General features: G+C 41.9%; 1 protein-coding gene across 6 annotated transcripts in view; it reads right to left on the bottom strand.

Moving 5' to 3' along the window:
* Positions 1-19,876, bottom strand: part of gria2b (glutamate receptor, ionotropic, AMPA 2b) — a 50,167-nt gene that overhangs the window by 6,808 nt on the left and 23,483 nt on the right. For all 6 annotated transcript variants that reach the window (XM_028415862.1, XM_028415861.1, XM_028415863.1 and 3 more), the window contains 9 exons: positions 18,152-18,391; positions 6,569-6,765; positions 5,449-5,502; positions 5,209-5,367; positions 4,266-4,433; positions 2,139-2,243; positions 1,935-2,042; positions 1,466-1,672; positions 1,008-1,375 (listed from right to left, as the gene is read on the bottom strand). In XM_028415862.1, the coding sequence (XP_028271663.1) occupies positions 1,008-1,375; positions 1,466-1,672; positions 1,935-2,042; positions 2,139-2,243; positions 4,266-4,433; positions 5,209-5,367; positions 5,449-5,502; positions 6,569-6,765; positions 18,152-18,391 (1,606 nt within the window). The remainder of the gene's footprint in view (positions 1-1,007; positions 1,376-1,465; positions 1,673-1,934; positions 2,043-2,138; positions 2,244-4,265; positions 4,434-5,208; positions 5,368-5,448; positions 5,503-6,568; positions 6,766-18,151; positions 18,392-19,876) is intronic.

Raw genomic sequence — 19,876 nt, 5'->3', positions numbered from 1 at the left:
CACTCTTGTGTGTTTGTTTTATCTGTCAGAAACAAACCATTTTTCAGCTTGTGTGACATCACTTTCATGTCATTTCAACACAGTGCTCAACACTGCCTGATCGATTTTTGCTTTCTTCTTAACCAAACAGAAGTGCATTCCACCTCCTGTGATAGATGCCACTGTAACACAGGCGATTCCCTCAGATGATTACAACTAACACCATCTCCTGACTTGGAGTCATGTTGACACCGCTCACATCGCCCTGATGAGATGTAAAGGACAGGTGAAGTCACTTGTTGATTCATCTCTGTGGAGCAGATGACTCTAACCTCATTGGCATGACTGCTGAGCATGAGTATCTGCTCTCATCAGTTATTATCACAAGTTAATAAAACAGTAAGGACAGGCATTTACTTAGTCCCTGTAAAAACAAGAATATGAAGAAGCACTTATTAGCAAATGGTTGCACAGGTCAATGCCCTCTACCTAAAATTTATCACGCTGGCACGCAGGTTACATTCAGCTTTATTCAGATATATAGACTAATAAACTTTGTAGACAAAAAATGGCTACACAGTACAGGATTTAACGCCCAAATTTGGGTCAGATTTGCTCGAACATGTTTGATTTACAACTACCTGCTTAGACTGCAGCTGTCAGAATAACCAGTGAGACACATGGCTGCAAGTGAACCACACCTATACCATCTTTTCAGGCTGATGATGTTGATCGTACTTCATATTTGTTTTCCTTTGGGATTCATGTTTGATCATATTCATACACATGAACTCTAGCACCTGTGTTTGGAGAGTTATAATCCTAAAAAAATGGTTGAAATTGGTCCTGTGTGTGCGGTCTCCCAGGTTTTTTTTTTTTTTTTTTTTTTTTTTAAATATCTTAGACTTAGTCTCTCAATCAATCAATCCCACAGTTCTATATTGCTGTATTGTTGTACAAAGACATCAGTTAATCACCTAATTAAAACACAAACAACATGGCAGCCGCTCATTTTTTTTCTGACCTACCTAGGAGAGATGTCACAGCCTTGCCTCATAAAGGCTCCCAGGGAGAACCACAGGCTGTTGAATATGCCAAACTCGTTAGTCGACTCATTGGTCTGTATCTGCCCGTCCTCATACTCCTCTGTGTGCCACTCGTAGGGGCTGAAGCGGCTGACAAGGAACAGCACCACGCTGACGCCAATGTAGGCAAAAACAATACACATCCAGATCTCATACGCCAGTGGGTCCAGGAAGGAGAAGACTCCAGGTTTGGATTTCTGAGGTTTCTTGATCATGATGGAGATTCCCAGAGACATGAAGGGTTTGGAGAAGTCGATCACCTCCTCACGAACCAATGTGATGGTTAAAGGAGCCACAGCAATGTCTGCTTTCTGTCAAAACAAAGGGAGGGACATGTCTTTAAAAAGAGGGCTGGACAACAAAGTATTGTTGATAAGTATTGTATCGTAAGATTAACTCACCCCATACACCAGCTCCCCCACCATCCCGTTCCAGATTTTGGTCTCTGCATCTCTGGCCCCATACTTTCCATCCCCCACTATTTTTAGCTGATATTTGAAGCCACAGTGTTTCGCTATCTCCGCAGCCAGATCTACACAGTATCCCTCGTAGCGGTCATTGTCTACAAAAAGGTCAGCGTTCTTTTTCAGCATTACATACGGAGCTTCCTGAAGGACAGAGCAGAAAAAAGAAAAACACTGTTCAGCACCAAAGGTTTGAGCTACAATGTAAAAAGCAGCAGCTTCAAAGGAAAAGAGAAAGAAAGTCTCCAGACAACAACAAGACTTATCAAAGTTATAAAACAGTGCATGTCCTTAACGGGTGAAAGTAGCAGCCTGAACAGGTGATGGTCTTAGAAGTCTACTTGAATTTTGAAGGGATACACTACAATGAATAAAGTGCATTTAGCCTCCATCATATTCTTCTTACCAATATGGTGGTGACGATAACGGTTTTGTTTTCCATTCCTGTCGTGTCATTTGTAAAGACGTCAGATTTGGTGACAGCCATTTTGTCAACTTCATTCCAGTATCCAATCTGTTGGTAGAAATATAAATAACACATTCCCACTTGCACTTCTTATGGTATGTAATGAGTGTCATTTGTAGTGAAGATGGCTAACCAGACACTTACTTTGACAGGACCATTACTCTTTAATTCCATAATATTCACTGAGTAATTGACTCTCTTCCCATGCTGATCGAACTGGATGTTTCCTGTCAGACCTTCCACGCGCACCTAAAAGATACACAAGACACACACACACACTGTATCAACATGGCATTTACAAACCTTGAATAAAAGCAAGTCAATACGATTCACCCTACATGAAGCCTTTTATCTTTTATCTTAACAAGATGCTCTGACATTTAATTGGCTACTTTAATGAGGAGTCCTATCCACTTGAATGATAGTAGAAACCTGTGAACACTTGTTGCTTCAATCGCTGTGAAAATTTGCTTTGATTTGCTCTCCTTCAAACTTAGTGCCATGATACTAAAAGACACTGTGCTGGGCTAGAATACACAGCAGCACAAAAAAAAACATTTAAATCTGTTGGTGTCCAAACTGGAGCGGAAATCACAACATTTATCGCTTGTTCTAATTGGAGAGCAACTGACAACAAAGGGGCTGAAGTAGAAAGACTGACAGGGAGACCCCTGGAGTTTCTGTGTGAGCACAGTTGTGTTTTGTATCAAAGCAGAGTGGGTGCCTCCTTAAGGCCTAACAGATGTCTACAGTGTATTTCACAACTTATTAAACATGCAAAGGATGAATACCTTGAAAGCTTTGCTCTTTATTGAACCTGAGGGATGCCTCCCTGAGTGAAATGCTACTCTCATTTGCCTTTGTATTGTGCAGTTTGTGGTGCTGACAGGGGTCCATTGATCTGCCATTCAGGGACCTTTGGTTTGTGCAGGTTCGATGTGAACTTTAATGTAGTCTTTATACCAGCCCAACCTCAACAGAAAAACATCATGGCTGTGTAAAAAATATGTTTAAACTTATGAATTTGTGTTTTGAGATAATCTTTTCCTAACTGCCTACCCCGATTTTAATGCCTAACCTTAACCAGTTGTTTTTTTATGCCAAATTAATCTGCAAATAAAGATCATAAAAAGCCTTAACACTGGCGTCTGAGGGAGTCCTGAGTCCTGAGTGAAGGTCGGCTGCTTTTTATGTACCCCCAGTTTACCTCCTTACTCAGACATTTGTGGCTGTATTTGCCCAATGAAATCAGGCAATACAATACAATCATAAGTTATGTTAGCATAAACATAAACGTGCCTCATATAAACTTAATGGTGTATTATTTGTGAAATGTGCCTTTTTTTGAGGACATGTTGCATCTTTAATCTTGTTCCTTTCAAGGTTGCAAAGAGGATGAATATTGTCACGTTTAATCTAGATTTATCTCTCTCCCACCCTGATTCGACTTGTAGTGTAATCACACAGAGTATTTGTTCAGTCAGGCTTGATTAGCCTTTGTAGAATCTTCTGAAAATGCCTTCCACCAATCTGGACAGTTATTTCCAAGTTGTTTTCTTTGACTGCTTCAAAGCTCTGCATGGAGCCTACTTTGATATAAGTTTGAAGTACATGGCAAACATCTTGATAAGGAGAAGCTTGGAAAATACACCTTCAGCTGTTCAGTAAAACTCCCAAACTTACCCCTCACCTGGAGTGAAATAGGCAAGGGCATAAGGAGGAAGTATCTGGAGGAGATCTAAGCCTTGTGGATGGGTTTATCCTCCATTTGATCCAGTACAGCAGAGGTTGTTTAAAGGCAGCTATTCTTCATCTTGCATTATTCATACTCAGACTTCCTGGTTATGAGGCAGTCTAGCATGAGAGCCAAGTACTGCTAAATACTAAAACACTCTCTGGGACATTACATACAAATGCGTCATTCTTTGAAAATCTCACCATAGGTGTTGCGGGCACCCATTTTTTTTTTTGGTGTGTCTCATTGGCCCAGAGTTAATGGAGTTAATACCCACAATGCCATCTTGCTTTAGCTTCTGAGCCTTGCTTCTCAGTAGGTGAGAAGCTAATCTTCACTCTAATGCTGTGAAGGACAGTCTGCAGGCAGACCTCTGTTCCTAGTCTCTCTGTGTGCGTACAGAGAGAACACCAGTCTTTAATAAATCTCTGTGAAGTACCTTCTGCCTTTGTGCATTATTTCCTGTGAGAGCTGCTGTTACCACGGCAACAAGTCTTCACCAACAAGAAAGAAAAAAAAAAAAAAAAGGAAGATACCTGTTTTAGCGCACGCTCTATCTCCACTCCCTGAGACCACGGCACAGCAGGGTTGGCCAGGCAGTCCCCGTTGTTGGCTCTCCTGGTGAAGTCGATGCGCTGCTTGTGGAGGTATCTGAAGGCTTCCGTCATCACCTGGACAGCATCATACGTCAACGCTGATGTATACTAGAGGAGGAGAAAGAAATCATTATGATGTCTTTTTTTGCCCTTTTCTCAGAACTGTGATGATTTCTAAACAACTCTCATCTATGCACATAAATGCTACTGAGAATTCTGGGAAATGAAGTCAGATTTCATAGAAAACAGTCAGACGTCTGAGATGAAAGTTCAATGGTTTGATGCAACCGTTACGTCTTTGCAGCCTCTCCTCATCAACTTTTTGTTATAATTAGTTGACAAGAGACACTTAAACTGTAACCTTTAAATTCACCCATCCACCAAATGAGGTTGACCAACATGAAGCACTTCATTAAAAAAAGGAAAAAGTGTCTTCCTCTGAAGTTCTGAACTACACACACACACACACCACTCCTCCTGCTCGTTATCCTCACTGGTACTGAGACATCTTGTCTTAATTAGAGAGCACAGTGCATGTTTGATGCTGGTGCTTTTTATCTGTTATATTTCTGTTTTGTTAATGTCAGCAGAGAACAGACCTAAAGCCCCGTCAGTCTGTGTGGTCTGATCGTTTATAATACTGCAGACAGGATGTGGGAGAATATTCTCATATTATGAGTTCAGAGGTTAGTTAGAGGAAACTTTACTCATAACATCACAGCTAAAAGTTACCAACATAAAACTCATTTTAATATCAAATTGCTTGGATTTTAGAAAACTTGTATGTCTATGTATTACTCTTAGACATAAAACCTTGCCTAACAGTGCCTAAGAATGTGTGCTCACTGTCTACTGGTGTGGACGAGTACAAGCTGAAGCTCACCCTTATTTTGCTGTCAGCACCTGGATACTCTTTTTCTTCTAGGGCTTCCCATCTCTGGTCAAATTTGGAAACCAAAGGATCATCAAAATCCACAATCTGGAAGCCTGAAACGTTGGCTCCACCATACTGGATTTTGGATAGGTCCCCATCGACGAAACCCTGAAAATATATATATAAACAGTGAAATCTGAACTTTATTCTGAAAGTAAGAGGAACATAAGGCAGATGTAGAAACCTTACCAGGTTGGCTATAATGTAGTGGTAGCCTTTAACATGTCTCCCAATGGTGATGACCTGCAGGATTATCAGGCAGACATACAGTTTATTAAATATAGGTCATTTCCCTCTAGAATGACTGAATACATCGATGGTAAACATGACAGTTTAATAAAAGGGTCTGAAGCGAGTTCTTTGGACACATTTTTAATATGACTCACTGCCAGCGATTTCAAAATAAGATGTTTTGTGCCTATTATTTGGAGGAAAATAAAATGTAATCCTTGACGACCATTGATAAGACAATCACTGTTGCATCCAAAATACCTAAATCGACCTCTATATTCAGACATATCAGGCTTAACAAGCCTGACAGTTTTGGCTATTATCAGTGAAAAAAAATAAATTACAGCTACAGATACTGCTAGAGAGATATATTCAATTCCAAAGCCACTTCTCTTATCAGCAAAGCAACAGAAAAAAAAATGGAAAATAACATAAATATCTCTGCTATGCACCATTTCAGTGCCTCATATAAATGACACACCTGAAACTAATCCGGCTGCTTGACTGGCACCTCCGTTTGTCAGGACGGCTGCCTGATGCAGATTTGAATAAAAAACGCTGTGTATCTTCTATGTAAATGTCTTTTGACATGAAGTAAGAAACTTCCACCTGAACGGATTCTGTTTCTCTCCGATAAAGAGAAAACGAGGCTCTAGACATTGATTTCAGTCAGCATCTGGGCTCATAGACGTCTGCGTGCTTTAAATGCTAATCGATACGCCTCTCGCTTGGGTAAAAATAACCTGTTTATGTGCATTTGTTTTGTCCTTAATTGCAGTTGTATTTACAGCTTAAATGGACAATTAGGATAATTGTTTTTTTTTTTTTTTTTTACATCTGCTGTTTTTATAAGGACTCCATCAAATGCATACATTTCATCTAACAGAAATAATTAAAGGACAATAAGGTTACTTTGATTTCCTGCATTTTTTTCTCCCCTTGTTTTAATTACTGCAGCTGCTCTTTTATAATGAGACACTATTTGTAACTTCATATCACATTTTAATATGCCACATTGCCTCTGAACATTTATATTAATACAGTTTTGAGGGTTACCATATGCCAGATGGATCTGTACCTGCTCCATGATGTCCTTCACTTTGTCCTGCTCACAGTCCAGGATCACCCTCCTCTCCTTCTTGTTCTCCAGGTCTTGGAACAGCGAGCGGTAGGCCTCATCCTTCCTCTCATCCTTCAGGTTCCCCACATTGATGGCCGTCACCTGCCACTTCTTCTCTGCAGCTGTATCCAGAACAACTTGCAGTGTTGTGAGGCCTGGGGACAGAATTGACGTATAGTGGTAAAATCATTATCTATACTCCAACAGTAGTGGAAACAATTGATTAAAGGAGCATTGTGTGTTTGCATCTCTCTGATGCAGCATCTGTTCGAGCTATGTGCTGAATAATCTAAAATGTCTTTGGGTTTGCAGCATTGTCAGGGGAGCATTAAGTGCAAAGACATGTCAAGAGTCAAAGAAGCAAGAAGACCAGAGGAAAAAAAAAAACAAAGATAAACAAGCCACGTTCAAAATGCATGGTGCTTTTATTGGCATTCACCGTTTCCTCATTCAAACCCTGTGAAGGCTCTACAGCGACTCTGTGCTTTATGTAAAGAGCTCATCAAGATGAGTCACAGGTGTTCCAGCATGAACCTGACCAACATGTGGGAGGAAAGTGGGTCTAACAACACACTTGACTGCATCAAAGTTTCAATGCGGCTCCAGGACTGCTTGTGTGTGTGTGTGTGTGTGTGTGTGTGTTTTTCTTTCCCCTACAATTTTCTCACAATATTTATTTTTAACCTAATTTCAGAATAGGAAATTTAAAATGGAATAAATATTCATTTTAAAACAATCTACAACCACTAGTGGAGCAGACAGGAAGACTGAAGATCCCAGCACTTTTTGTTTCAGGACGAGGTCCCTGACTGGCTTAGCGTGCTTATTACTGCATCTTTTTTCATCGGACACAATAATATTACACAATCTCTCAGACTTTGTTCTTTCATTTGGTCAAGTAAAGTAATTAACTGGATGACAGATAGAGCTACCGCCTCGGAGTAATTCAATTACAGCCAACAGCTGCCCATCAATTTGAAAAGCTGTCTAGTGAAGGCAAAGACTACACAGAGTCCATTTGAACTCATATTCCTATCAGCCTCTCCATCTGGATTCTCTGCTGAATCTTTGCCGATATTGATCCCAGGTCTGCAGAGTGCAGTTAGAGAGCGCTTTGATAAAAGGGTCGAGTGTTTCATTCATTCTGAGGTGAATTACAGATGTAATCAATTTCATGCATCGTGCGGCTGCGGTTTTATGACGGCGGTGAGGAAAATGGAGACTCGCAATTTTATCTGTGACTGAATTATATTTCATAGTTACATTAAGGTCATCATGCTGTGGTTACATTTGTCACTTTTATTGACACTTATGAAGGGAGATAATTAGAATTTAGAGACATTTAGAGTGAAGATAATGAAAGAACAAAAACTTATTGAAGTGTTAAGCTTGATTATAATTAGTCTATAATGAGATGCTGTATCTCATACTCATTCAGTCTTATGAAGCACAATTTTCTTTTTCAAAGTAAAAAAAATACTTTTGTCCACCTATTTTTTTTTTTGTTTACATACAAAAGAGAAATGTTATTTAATTATTTTTTAATTTAGCTATTTATTATGGTCAAATTGCCACTTACGGCTGGCTGCAATGATGTAATGATACCCAGCATGTTTGCAGTCTGCTCCAAAAACTGGTTTTAGCCACTAAAGAAAAATAGAAAATTATGTTTTGTATTTTGTTTTCATGACTCAACCCTTTTAAACTAAGTGGTCTTTCTTCACATTTTCCAATGTCTGTAATTGCCCCATATACTCTTAACACTGCTGCTTTGCTGTTTAAACATTGTAGGCAAGAATGTTTTAATATCTCTTGAGACAGATGTTGAATGCTGGCTTGTGACCAATTTTATGCCAACAGGCACAAAGCTACTGCGCTGTAAAACAAACATGATTATCAAGATTAAAATAAAGCTGTCCTGGAAAAAAAAAAAAAGCCAAGGGAAACATGAACTATTGCACAAAGTAGCGTTTTGTTATTGAACGAAAACTGACAGACATAATCAGAACTGTGATGATGAACAGTAGATCATAACTTTTCCCAGTGAGGAGATTATTCTTACGCTCACATCCGCCTGACTTCATGCTCATTGATCCAAAACAACCCAGTGAGAAGACGCACATGAATTAATGAGCATATATGCATAATATAATTAAATTATATTATTCAAATGAGACGATAACAGTGTCATAAATATTACATAGATGAAATCAGTTCAAAAGCTACAAACGCATCTTCACATATAATCTTGATCCTTCAAACTATTCGTTTCTTTTCCATTTATGTGGTGATGGTCTTCTTTTTGTCTTAGTCTTAGTTAGCATCTGGTTAGCATAGCTTAGCACAAAGACTGGAAGCAGGAATAAACTGATAGTGTGACTTATACGTACCACGTTAACCTTTTTGCTTTTAACCTTCCAGGCTTTTTTTACCCAGTTTATCTATCTATCTATCTATCTATCTATCTATCTAGTTTTAAAGGAAGTAAATCATGGACCTGTAATACGTTGTAATGGCACGCTACTCCATGCACTGATACCACATGGTTGCATTGAATGTAGAAATGAGGTTGAGAAGGTTGAAGCAAGGCGTCTGGACTTGTAGAGTTTTCTAGAAGACGTTTCGCTGCTCATCCAAGCAGCTTCATCAGTTCTAACTGTTTGGTGGGGAAACATGGTTTATATGTGGTTACAGACCTCAGTGGGTGGGTCTGGGTAAAACTTTAAAAAAACTTACAAACAATAGCACTAAATGTTTCCATACTTACCTGTGATGTTCTGGCTGACTGGGCCAGGTGTGTCTAACGACTGGCTAACGACTATGAAACTGCCGGAGGGGGACTGATTGACAGCCCTTTGTTCTTACTGTGAGTATGTGTAAACTTCCTGGGAATGGATGGAATCACTGCATTGTATGTGGTAGAAAGATGATGTCTGAGGCCACCACCTCTGTTAAGGGAAGGTTTTTCCAGCTTAACATAGATGGCTTCCTTGACTCCTCTTTCATACCACCTTTCCTCCCTGTCTAAAATGTGAACGTTGTTGTCCTCAAAGGAGTGTCCTTTGTCTTTGAGGTGGAGGTGAACAGCTGAGTCTTGTCCTGAAGAGGTGGCTCTCCTGTGCTGAGCCATTCTTCTGTGGAGTGGTTGTTTAGTTTCTCCAATGTACAGATCAGAGCATTCCTCACTGCACTGGACTGCATATATCACATTGCTGAGTTTCTCCCTGGGAATCTTATCCTTCGGGTGAACCAGTCTCTGTCTCAGTGTTGTCATAGGTTTGAAATGGACCGGGATGTCATGGTTGTTGAAGATCCTGCGGAGTTTCTCTGATACTCCTGACACATATGGAATGGAGATGTTCTTTCTCCGCCTGGTGTTGTCCTTCTTCTTGTTGTTGGGGGGTCTTGTTTTTGTGGCTTTGATGAGTGCCCACTTCGGGTAGCCACATGTTTGCAGGGCCTTCCTGATGTGGTGTTGCTCCTTCTTCTTCCCCTCTGAGCTGGTGGGTACAGTTTGTGCTCTGTGCTGCAGGGTCCTGATGACTCCCAGTTTGTGTTCCAGTGGGTGGTGTGAATCAAACAACAGGTACTGGTCCGTGTGTGTGGGTTTCCTGTACACTTCCACATTGAGGCTCCTGTCCTCCTCAATATGTACTGTGCAGTCCAAGAAGGCCAGATTGTTGTCCTTGGTGTCCTCGCGAGTGAACTTGATGTTATTATCCACTGCGTTGATGTGTTCTGTGAACCGTTCCACTTCGTTGGTCTTGATTTTGACCCAGGTGTCATCCACATATCTAAACCAGTGGGTGGGGGTGGTTCCAGGATAGGAACTCAGGGCTCTTCTCTCCACTTCTTCCATGTAGAGGTTGGCCACAATAGGAGACACAGGTGATCCCATCGCACAGCCGTGCTTCTGTCTGTAAAAGTTCCCATTGTACTGGAAATAAGTGGTGGTCAGGCAGAGGTCCAGCAGGTCACAGATGTGGTCTGGCGTTAGGTTGGTTCTCTCCTTGAGTGTGCTGTCTTGTGTGAGGCAAGTCCTTACCATCTCTGTGGCTTCTGATGTAGGGATGCAGGTGAACAAGGAGGTGACATCAAATGAGACCATGGTGTCATCTGGGTCCATTTGGATCTTCTCCACCTTGTTCACAAAGTCCTGCGAGTTGTGGATGTGATGTGGTGTGTCACCTACCAGTGGTGTCAGGAGTTCAGCCAAGTGCTTAGCCACGTTGTATGTGACTGAGTTTGTGCTGCTGACGATGGGTCTGAGGGGGACTCCTTCCTTGTGTATCTTGGGGAGTCCATACAGGCGTGGAGTGGCTTCCCCCGGATACAGTCGAAAATAGAGCTTGCGGTTGATGATTTGGTCCTTCTCCAGTTTTTGTAGGTAGCTGACTAGTTTCTTCTTGTAGTTTCCGGTGGGGTCCCTCTTCAGTGTCTCATATGTGGCTGTGTCACTGAGGAGTTCTGTCACTTTGGCGTGGTAGTCCTGTGTGTTGAGCACCACTGTGCATCTTCCTTTGTCTGCTGATAAGATGGTGATGTCCCGGTCCTTTTGTAGTGCAATCAGGGCCTTCCTTTCATCACTGGAGAGGTTGGATGGCGGTGCTTTAGCAGTGGAGAGTGTGGCTGTGACCTTCAAGCGGAGTTGCTCAGCTTCTGTGTCTGTCAGGTTGTTGTTCTTGATGGCTGACTCTGTGGCTGTGATGAGGTCCACCACTGGAATCTGCTCTGGCGAGATGGCAAAGTTGAGTCCTTTGGCCAACACGTCTTTTTCCGGCTGGCTCAGTTGTCTGTCTGAAAGATTCTTTACCCATTTGTCCTGGGTGTCCTGCTGTGGCAGTGAGTGGTCTTCCCTCCTCCATGTGTGAAGGTTAGCTGTATTTTTAACAGAGAAAACAGTTTTCAATTTATGGAATTTGCGTTTTTGTCGTTCCTTACCCCTGGTGTGCTGTGCCGTCTGGACTTTTTCAGTCAGTTTGATGACTTCATCCATGACTTCGCTGGGTAGGAGGGTGGCAAGCTGTGATCTTGTCTGCTCCGTGGTGACCATGAGAGTGTCTATGGTGAAGTTGATCTGTCTGATCCTTTCGTTGAGGAAAGGATCAGACAGATCAACTTCACCATAGACACTCTCATGGTCACCACGGAGCAGACAAGATCACAGCTTGCCACCCTCCTACCCAGCGAAGTCATGGATGAAGTCATCAAACTGACTGAAAAAGTCCAGACGGCACAGCACACCAGGGGTAAGGAACGACAAAAACGCAAATTCCATAAATTGAAAACTGTTTTCTCTGTTAAAAATACAGCTAACCTTCACACATGGAGGAGGGAAGACCACTCACTGCCACAGCAGGACACCCAGGACAAATGGGTAAAGAATCTTTCAGACAGACAACTGAGCCAGCCGGAAAAAGACGTGTTGGCCAAAGGACTCAACTTTGCCATCTCGCCAGAGCAGATTCCAGTGGTGGACCTCATCACAGCCACAGAGTCAGCCATCAAGAACAACAACCTGACAGACACAGAAGCTGAGCAACTCCGCTTGAAGGTCACAGCCACACTCTCCACTGCTAAAGCACCGCCATCCAACCTCTCCAGTGATGAAAGGAAGGCCCTGATTGCACTACAAAAGGACCGGGACATCACCATCTTATCAGCAGACAAAGGAAGATGCACAGTGGTGCTCAACACACAGGACTACCACGCCAAAGTGACAGAACTCCTCAGTGACACAGCCACATATGAGACACTGAAGAGGGACCCCACCGGAAACTACAAGAAGAAACTAGTCAGCTACCTACAAAAACTGGAGAAGGACCAAATCATCAACCGCAAGCTCTATTTTCGACTGTATCCGGGGGAAGCCACTCCACGCCTGTATGGACTCCCCAAGATACACAAGGAAGGAGTCCCCCTCAGACCCATCGTCAGCAGCACAAACTCAGTCACATACAACGTGGCTAAGCACTTGGCTGAACTCCTGACACCACTGGTAGGTGACACACCACATCACATCCACAACTCGCAGGACTTTGTGAACAAGGTGGAGAAGATCCAAATGGACCCAGATGACACCATGGTCTCATTTGATGTCACCTCCTTGTTCACCTGCATCCCTACATCAGAAGCCACAGAGATGGTAAGGACTTGCCTCACACAAGACAGCACACTCAAGGAGAGAACCAACCTAACGCCAGACCACATCTGTGACCTGCTGGACCTCTGCCTGACCACCACTTATTTCCAGTACAATGGGAACTTTTACAGACAGAAGCACGGCTGTGCGATGGGATCACCTGTGTCTCCTATTGTGGCCAACCTCTACATGGAAGAAGTGGAGAGAAGAGCCCTGAGTTCCTATCCTGGAACCACCCCCACCCACTGGTTTAGATATGTGGATGACACCTGGGTCAAAATCAAGACCAACGAAGTGGAACGGTTCACAGAACACATCAACGCAGTGGATAATAACATCAAGTTCACTCGCGAGGACACCAAGGACAACAATCTGGCCTTCTTGGACTGCACAGTACATATTGAGGAGGACAGGAGCCTCAATGTGGAAGTGTACAGGAAACCCACACACACGGACCAGTACCTGTTGTTTGATTCACACCACCCACTGGAACACAAACTGGGAGTCATCAGGACCCTGCAGCACAGAGCACAAACTGTACCCACCAGCTCAGAGGGGAAGAAGAAGGAGCAACACCACATCAGGAAGGCCCTGCAAACATGTGGCTACCCGAAGTGGGCACTCATCAAAGCCACAAAAACAAGACCCCCCAACAACAAGAAGAAGGACAACACCAGGCGGAGAAAGAACATCTCCATTCCATATGTGTCAGGAGTATCAGAGAAACTCCGCAGGATCTTCAACAACCATGACATCCCGGTCCATTTCAAACCTATGACAACACTGAGACAGAGACTGGTTCACCCGAAGGATAAGATTCCCAGGGAGAAACTCAGCAATGTGATATATGCAGTCCAGTGCAGTGAGGAATGCTCTGATCTGTACATTGGAGAAACTAAACAACCACTCCACAGAAGAATGGCTCAGCACAGGAGAGCCACCTCTTCAGGACAAGACTCAGCTGTTCACCTCCACCTCAAAGACAAAGGACACTCCTTTGAGGACAACAACGTTCACATTTTAGACAGGGAGGAAAGGTGGTATGAAAGAGGAGTCAAGGAAGCCATCTATGTTAAGCTGGAAAAACCTTCCCTTAACAGAGGTGGTGGCCTCAGACATCATCTTTCTACCACATACAATGCAGTGATTCCATCCATTCCCAGGAAGTTTACACATACTCACAGTAAGAACAAAGGGCTGTCAATCAGTCCCCCTCCGGCAGTTTCATAGTCGTTAGCCAGTCGTTAGACACACCTGGCCCAGTCAGCCAGAACATCACAGGTAAGTATGGAAACATTTAGTGCTATTGTTTGTAAGTTTTTTTAAAGTTTTACCCAGACCCACCCACTGAGGTCTGTAACCACATATAAACCATGTTTCCCCACCAAACAGTTAGAACTGATGAAGCTGCTTGGATGAGCAGCGAAACGTCTTCTAGAAAACTCTACAAGTCCAGACGCCTTGCTTCAACCTTCTCTACGTATGATGACCTGGATGACTGAGAATCTTCATCAACATGTAGAAATGAGGTTGTTTTGAGTGATAGAACTCCCAGATCACAAAAAAGGGATTTCCTGCTCTTCCTTTCTCCTTATCCAGGAAGCAACACTAAGATCAGGTGCTTCTAGACTAGAAGTCTCTTTGAGAATTCACCAGCATTCAGTGAGATAAAGAACTGCAGAGAAGAGTGCTTATCTGCCCACATCCATCCATTATCTAAACTGACAACAGCTGACAATGGTGATGTTGGTTCATCTATTAGTCTCAACATGGTAATAAAATTCATCATAACCAGTGGCAACTTCATTGCAAGCTCTCCCTTGGCTCACTGAGAAACACCCCCACACACATCCTTGCATCATTTACCAGCCAGCTCAGTCACTTACAATCTCTCTCCCTCTTACTCACCCCCACCCCCTTCTCTTTCACTCTCTACACTGTGGTTGCCATGGGAATGAGTGGATCACACTGACCTAATTAGACAGCCATGCAACGATGAAATATGCACAAGAGGGAACTTAGTGCCTTGGCGGACGTACAGTAGGGACAGCAGGTCACAGCTAGCATTAGCATGGGGACAATCTAAAACAGCTGGTGCTTCTGATTTTAGACTGTATCGGACTCTCTGCTGTCAGTCAGGGCAGCGATGAACCATACAGACAAAGGGAAGAAATTCAGTGGATGGAAAAAAGGTGTTGTGGGAGAAATTAAGTGACAGAGAACTCATGGAGCAGAGATCCCTCCTAATCCAAATGCACAACAGTATTCAGTCTAAACACAGTGGCCTTTTCTTTTTTTAAATGTTCTTGTAAGCCATCTTCATCATCAACAGTGAACCTGCCCATAGAGGAGTGAAAAAAGAATTTATATTTAAGTGCTATAATCTAAAGACTAAAGACTAAGCATCGTTATTGGACAGGATAAAAAGGACTGATACTGTGTGTAGTAGCCTAACCGGATGAAGTCAACACAGGAGAGGAATTAAAACAGAAGAAAACTCTATCTGTTGGAGAGATTTCCTTTTCATTGCTTCAGGAGACCGCACTGTTCTCCAAGGGGACGAGTAACAGAACGAGAAGGTGACAAAAATGAATCACATGACACAGCACGAAGTGAGAAAAGCAGCAGCAGTTTCTATTCTCTCTTTATCATATGTTTCTTTATACCTGTGCAGCCATCTTGTATTTTATATTGTCACGTGTTGCTCGCTCAATTAAAAAAGATTTCTGGCTTTGTGAGCCATCTCTTAAGACAATGAGGGAAAATGTCGGCTCTGATAAAACTAATCTTATTTCTAGACTTGGTCTCTAATGTCTTCGATTTGAATCGAACAAAAAGTCAAGAGCCAGAAGTCAGCCTTCAGCGGGATTTTATTCAGATCAACTGTTGACACGTATCAGCCAGCAAATTCAGATAAAAAGCCCCCGAACCTCAAACTGAAGATCTTTTATAGCCAAGCATGCCTGTGTGTGTGTGCACGATGCGCGTGTGTGTGTTTGTGCGAAGGTTTTATGTCCAAATTTGGTATTATATTCCTCAGCCAGCCGTATCTTATCAAACGATATGTAGGTATGTCTCACGTCAGACAAGGACACTGAGCCCGGTCGACCAAGGACAGAAAACACATTCTCAGAACCTCTAGCATTAATTTTCCCCTTCAACACTAACTGTGTCAAATAGAAAATAATCGCTGATGAAAGGGATCAAAGAAGAAACAGGGACAGAACAGATCTGAATAAGAGTAATTCTGCATATTAGAATTTGAGAGGGGATCATTTTTCATCATTCACATAAATTAAACCTAGGATCTACAGGACCAGGCAACATTATGAAATTATATTTTAGCATTTAATGATGAATGGTTAATAGTTTGGATCACAGCTGCACAACACATCTTAATCTTGGGAAAGCTCAGTAGTCTAAATGACTGATGGACGAGGAGGACGAGGTGCATGGTGGGCATTAAGGTAGAGCTTAGGACCAGATAATAACTAGTTTGAATCTACCAGCTGGGTCTGAGTGTATGTGTGTGTGTGTGTGTGCGTGTGTGTCTGTCCATGTGTGGGAGAATGGATGATGTTTATCTTTTCACTAAAAGCATTGACCCAGAGGGCAACAGTGCAAGACTGGGTAGCTCCCAGGTGCATTTGCTGTTTGATTGAGAAGCAGTGCAGGGCTGAAAAAGAACAAGAAACTCACGAACACTCAACAACTGGAAAAAACAAACAAACAAAACTGAATCATTTTTTCACTTAAACCTCAAATGAATACATTAAAATGTTAAATAATGTCACACTTGAATCTTGTAGACTTCATGCAAGTTTTTTAGCTTCAGGGATAGATGTGGATCATATTGTAGGTAGAAAAGGAGTGGTTACCATGGTAACTAAGACCCAAACAATCATCTTTTCCTAAAGTAGTTTTGTGCCTAAACTCAAATAGAGCCTGAAACTGATCAGGAATAGCAGGAATAGCCATCAAAGATCACATCAAAGGCTGTTAAAAAATAAGATATTGGTAATATTAGCACATATTTACCAATTGCATACAGAAGGGTATAGCTGTGTATTTATGCCACTGTCCTGCCTGCATATTTTTAGTTGAGAAGCAAGACAAATCCTCTGGATCGGGATGCTCATACAGGAAATAATGCAAACAAATCGCACCTCTGAGAAGAGCGAGTGTAAAAATCAACAGCTGCAGGCCATATCACAACCAGTGCATGTCAGAGATGACTCCGACTGCCCCCCCTCCCCTTGATATTATATAAAGCAGACTCTGAAACACAGGAGGTGCTATTGTTGATCTTATTTGACAAGCTGTTTGTCATGAACTAAAATGCCCTTTACCTGACTTCGCCTGTACACGTGTTGGTAGCACACAATAGTTTGTATATGGAGACCTAAATGGTTTTAATGCAACCTTTGAACTGTGAAACCCAGCATCTTTTATAAAAAAGATGTAAGCAATAGATAATAGATGATGGCATGTTATATTAAAAATTGATTTCTCTAAATATCAAGTTATAAGCCTTAATGTATTCCTTTAGATGCTGTCATGCCTTTCCATTTTCAACTTCTAACACAGTCATGGTCAAATGTTAGTACCCCTGTTTTATTTCTGTCTTCATCAAAATCATCTCATTGTAGTGGGTCTTAGTATTAGGCAAATACAACTTCAGACAAACAACAACGTATTTAATATCTAAGCCAAAAAAAAATAAAAAACATATGTGGAATGCAAAGTACCCCCCATGATTCAGTAACGTGTCCACCTTTAGTCTTCTATTTGACCCATTCTTTTTTTACAACATTGCTTCAGTTCATTGAGGCTTTTGGCCGTTTACTTATGCCCTCTTCAGGTGGCAGTTTGGGCTGAGGTCTGAATTTTGACTAGGTCATTTTAAAACTTTGATTCTTTTATTTTTCAGCCATCCTGATGTAGAGTTGCTGCTGTACTTTTGGATCACGAAGCGTTGATTGTTGGACAGGTGGTCTTCCATTTGCCTCTAGAATACTCTGGTATAGAGAGGCGACTCAATGACTGCAAGGTACTCTTTGGCTGCAGAACAAGCCTAAATCATCAAGCGTCCACCGCTGTGGTTCACAGTGGGTATGAGGTGTTTCTGCTGAAATGCTTTATTTAGTTTTTGACCAGACATGGCTGTGCGCATCAAGGCCAAACAACTCCACTTTGGTCTGATCTGTCTATAGGACACTGTTCCACAAACAAAGTTATAATATTGTTGTTCATCTGAGTTTGTATTCATTTAATATTAAGACCCACAACAATGTGATGGTTTTGTGTCCATAATCTAGATCAATAGAAAACATCAGAGGGATTTTTTTATAGAATTAATCTCATAAGAGCTGAAAACAAACAATATAATGGTAGCTTACCTCGATCGCTGTCATACAGATAGGCAAACTTGTCCCATTTGTAGTACTCGATGAGGCTGAGGAGGGGCCCTTTGATATCAGGTCGCATCTGGATAATGAACTGTTGATTTCCATCCAGTGGGAAGCTGGGCGTTATGAAGGAGACGTGTAGAGTCCCACAAAATGACGTGATGGTGTTGACAGACTTCTTGTCATAGAAACCGAAAATGGCGTACACTCCTCTCGAGAACTGCGAACAGACTGAAAAAAAAAGAAGAGGAATGTTATGACATGTTGGTCTAGTTTTGCCTCGGGGCTTGTTTTAGCTACTGAGCATGCAGGGAATTACTTTGGCAGAGCAATCTCATATCTTCTTTTCAAATTAAACTCTTCCAACATTTATTTGTGAAGCTTAGAAAACTATTGGCTGTAACTCATAACAATGTATGTGTCTAGGACATTTATTACAATCTTTTAGTGCACATTAGGGCCACACACAACTATTAAGAGACGTCTATTCCAGTATCCGCTGATTAATGGATTGACTTCCATAAGCTTTGTCAGGGGAGTGCTCGTACTCAGCACAGTAAGATCCACTGTTCACCAGTCAATATGTGAAACTTTTATGACGTGTTTCAATACAGAGGCAAAAATAGTGTTCAGAATACTCCAAAACTGTACATTAACTCTTTATTCCCATCCTTTGCTTTGTGATGAGCTGCTGTAAGGACACTCTTCTGTTTGATTTCTGCTCAGGCATAAAAAAACAATGAACCTTTCTCCCATGACTGTAAACATGCTACAATGCATGGCCTCCCCAACGCCTATTAGCAGCACACGTCCACTGTGCAGTAGATCTTCAATACATCCTTGGATTCCATTAGAGTTGATTGAGGAACTCTTCAGGACATGCAGCCGACATTTATGATGACTATGTGCTTCTATTGCATTATTTGTACAGCGTCCTCATTCTGTTGACTTTGCAAAATCACCTCACTTAATAATTCATGACTCATGCTCAGATACATGCAACACTGTACCATCACTGGCCTCTTATGCAAAGACCAGAGAAGGGTACTGTGAAGTCTAACAACAGTAACTCCTACCAAGGTGTTCCTCCAACATTGTACCAAGGTCAGCAGATTTGCATGTTGCTTGTAAATGTGTATCGATCAGATAAGTTAATCAGGCCTATTGATTTGGACATATGTGTCTTCCAGTGTAATTAATCTAATGAGTTATATCCTCTTTCACAATATTACGAGGATGACTTGCTGACAAAGGGGACTGGAGTCCATACATCAGATATTAGCTAGCTTGACGTAAGTGCTGCAGGCATGCTGCCACCTTTGTACTGACTGTGGCAGCTGTCTTTGATGAAATGTAAACACGATGAGCTGCAGTAGAGAGCAGCTGCTGTGGCCTTGACATGGAAATGAAGGACGCACATCTTCATCAAGCCCTTTAGGTTAAGAATGTATATTAGAGGTTTACTTAATGCAGTCTTTTCTGTACTGATATTCAGCAAAAATCACATTAAATTTACTATAATGTGTAAATCAAGCAGCTTGCAGTATTCAGCTGTCCTCAAACTTTAGTTCTAGTCTGGTCTTTCAGGTAGTCCTATTTATAATGTTCTCTGTATAGAAAAGGTACATTTTGTGAGTAAGTTTGTGATAAGAAAAGGCTTGTAACCAAAGTGTTCTCATGAAATAAACACCACATGTGGTCGATAACACATCCCCT

The sequence above is a fragment of the Parambassis ranga genome, chromosome 10 (genome assembly GCF_900634625.1).
Source record: "Parambassis ranga chromosome 10, fParRan2.1, whole genome shotgun sequence".
NCBI lineage: Eukaryota > Metazoa > Chordata > Actinopteri > Ambassidae > Parambassis > Parambassis ranga.
The sequence above is the reverse complement of the archived record's forward strand: the minus strand, read 5'-3'. Positions and strand labels throughout refer to the sequence as shown.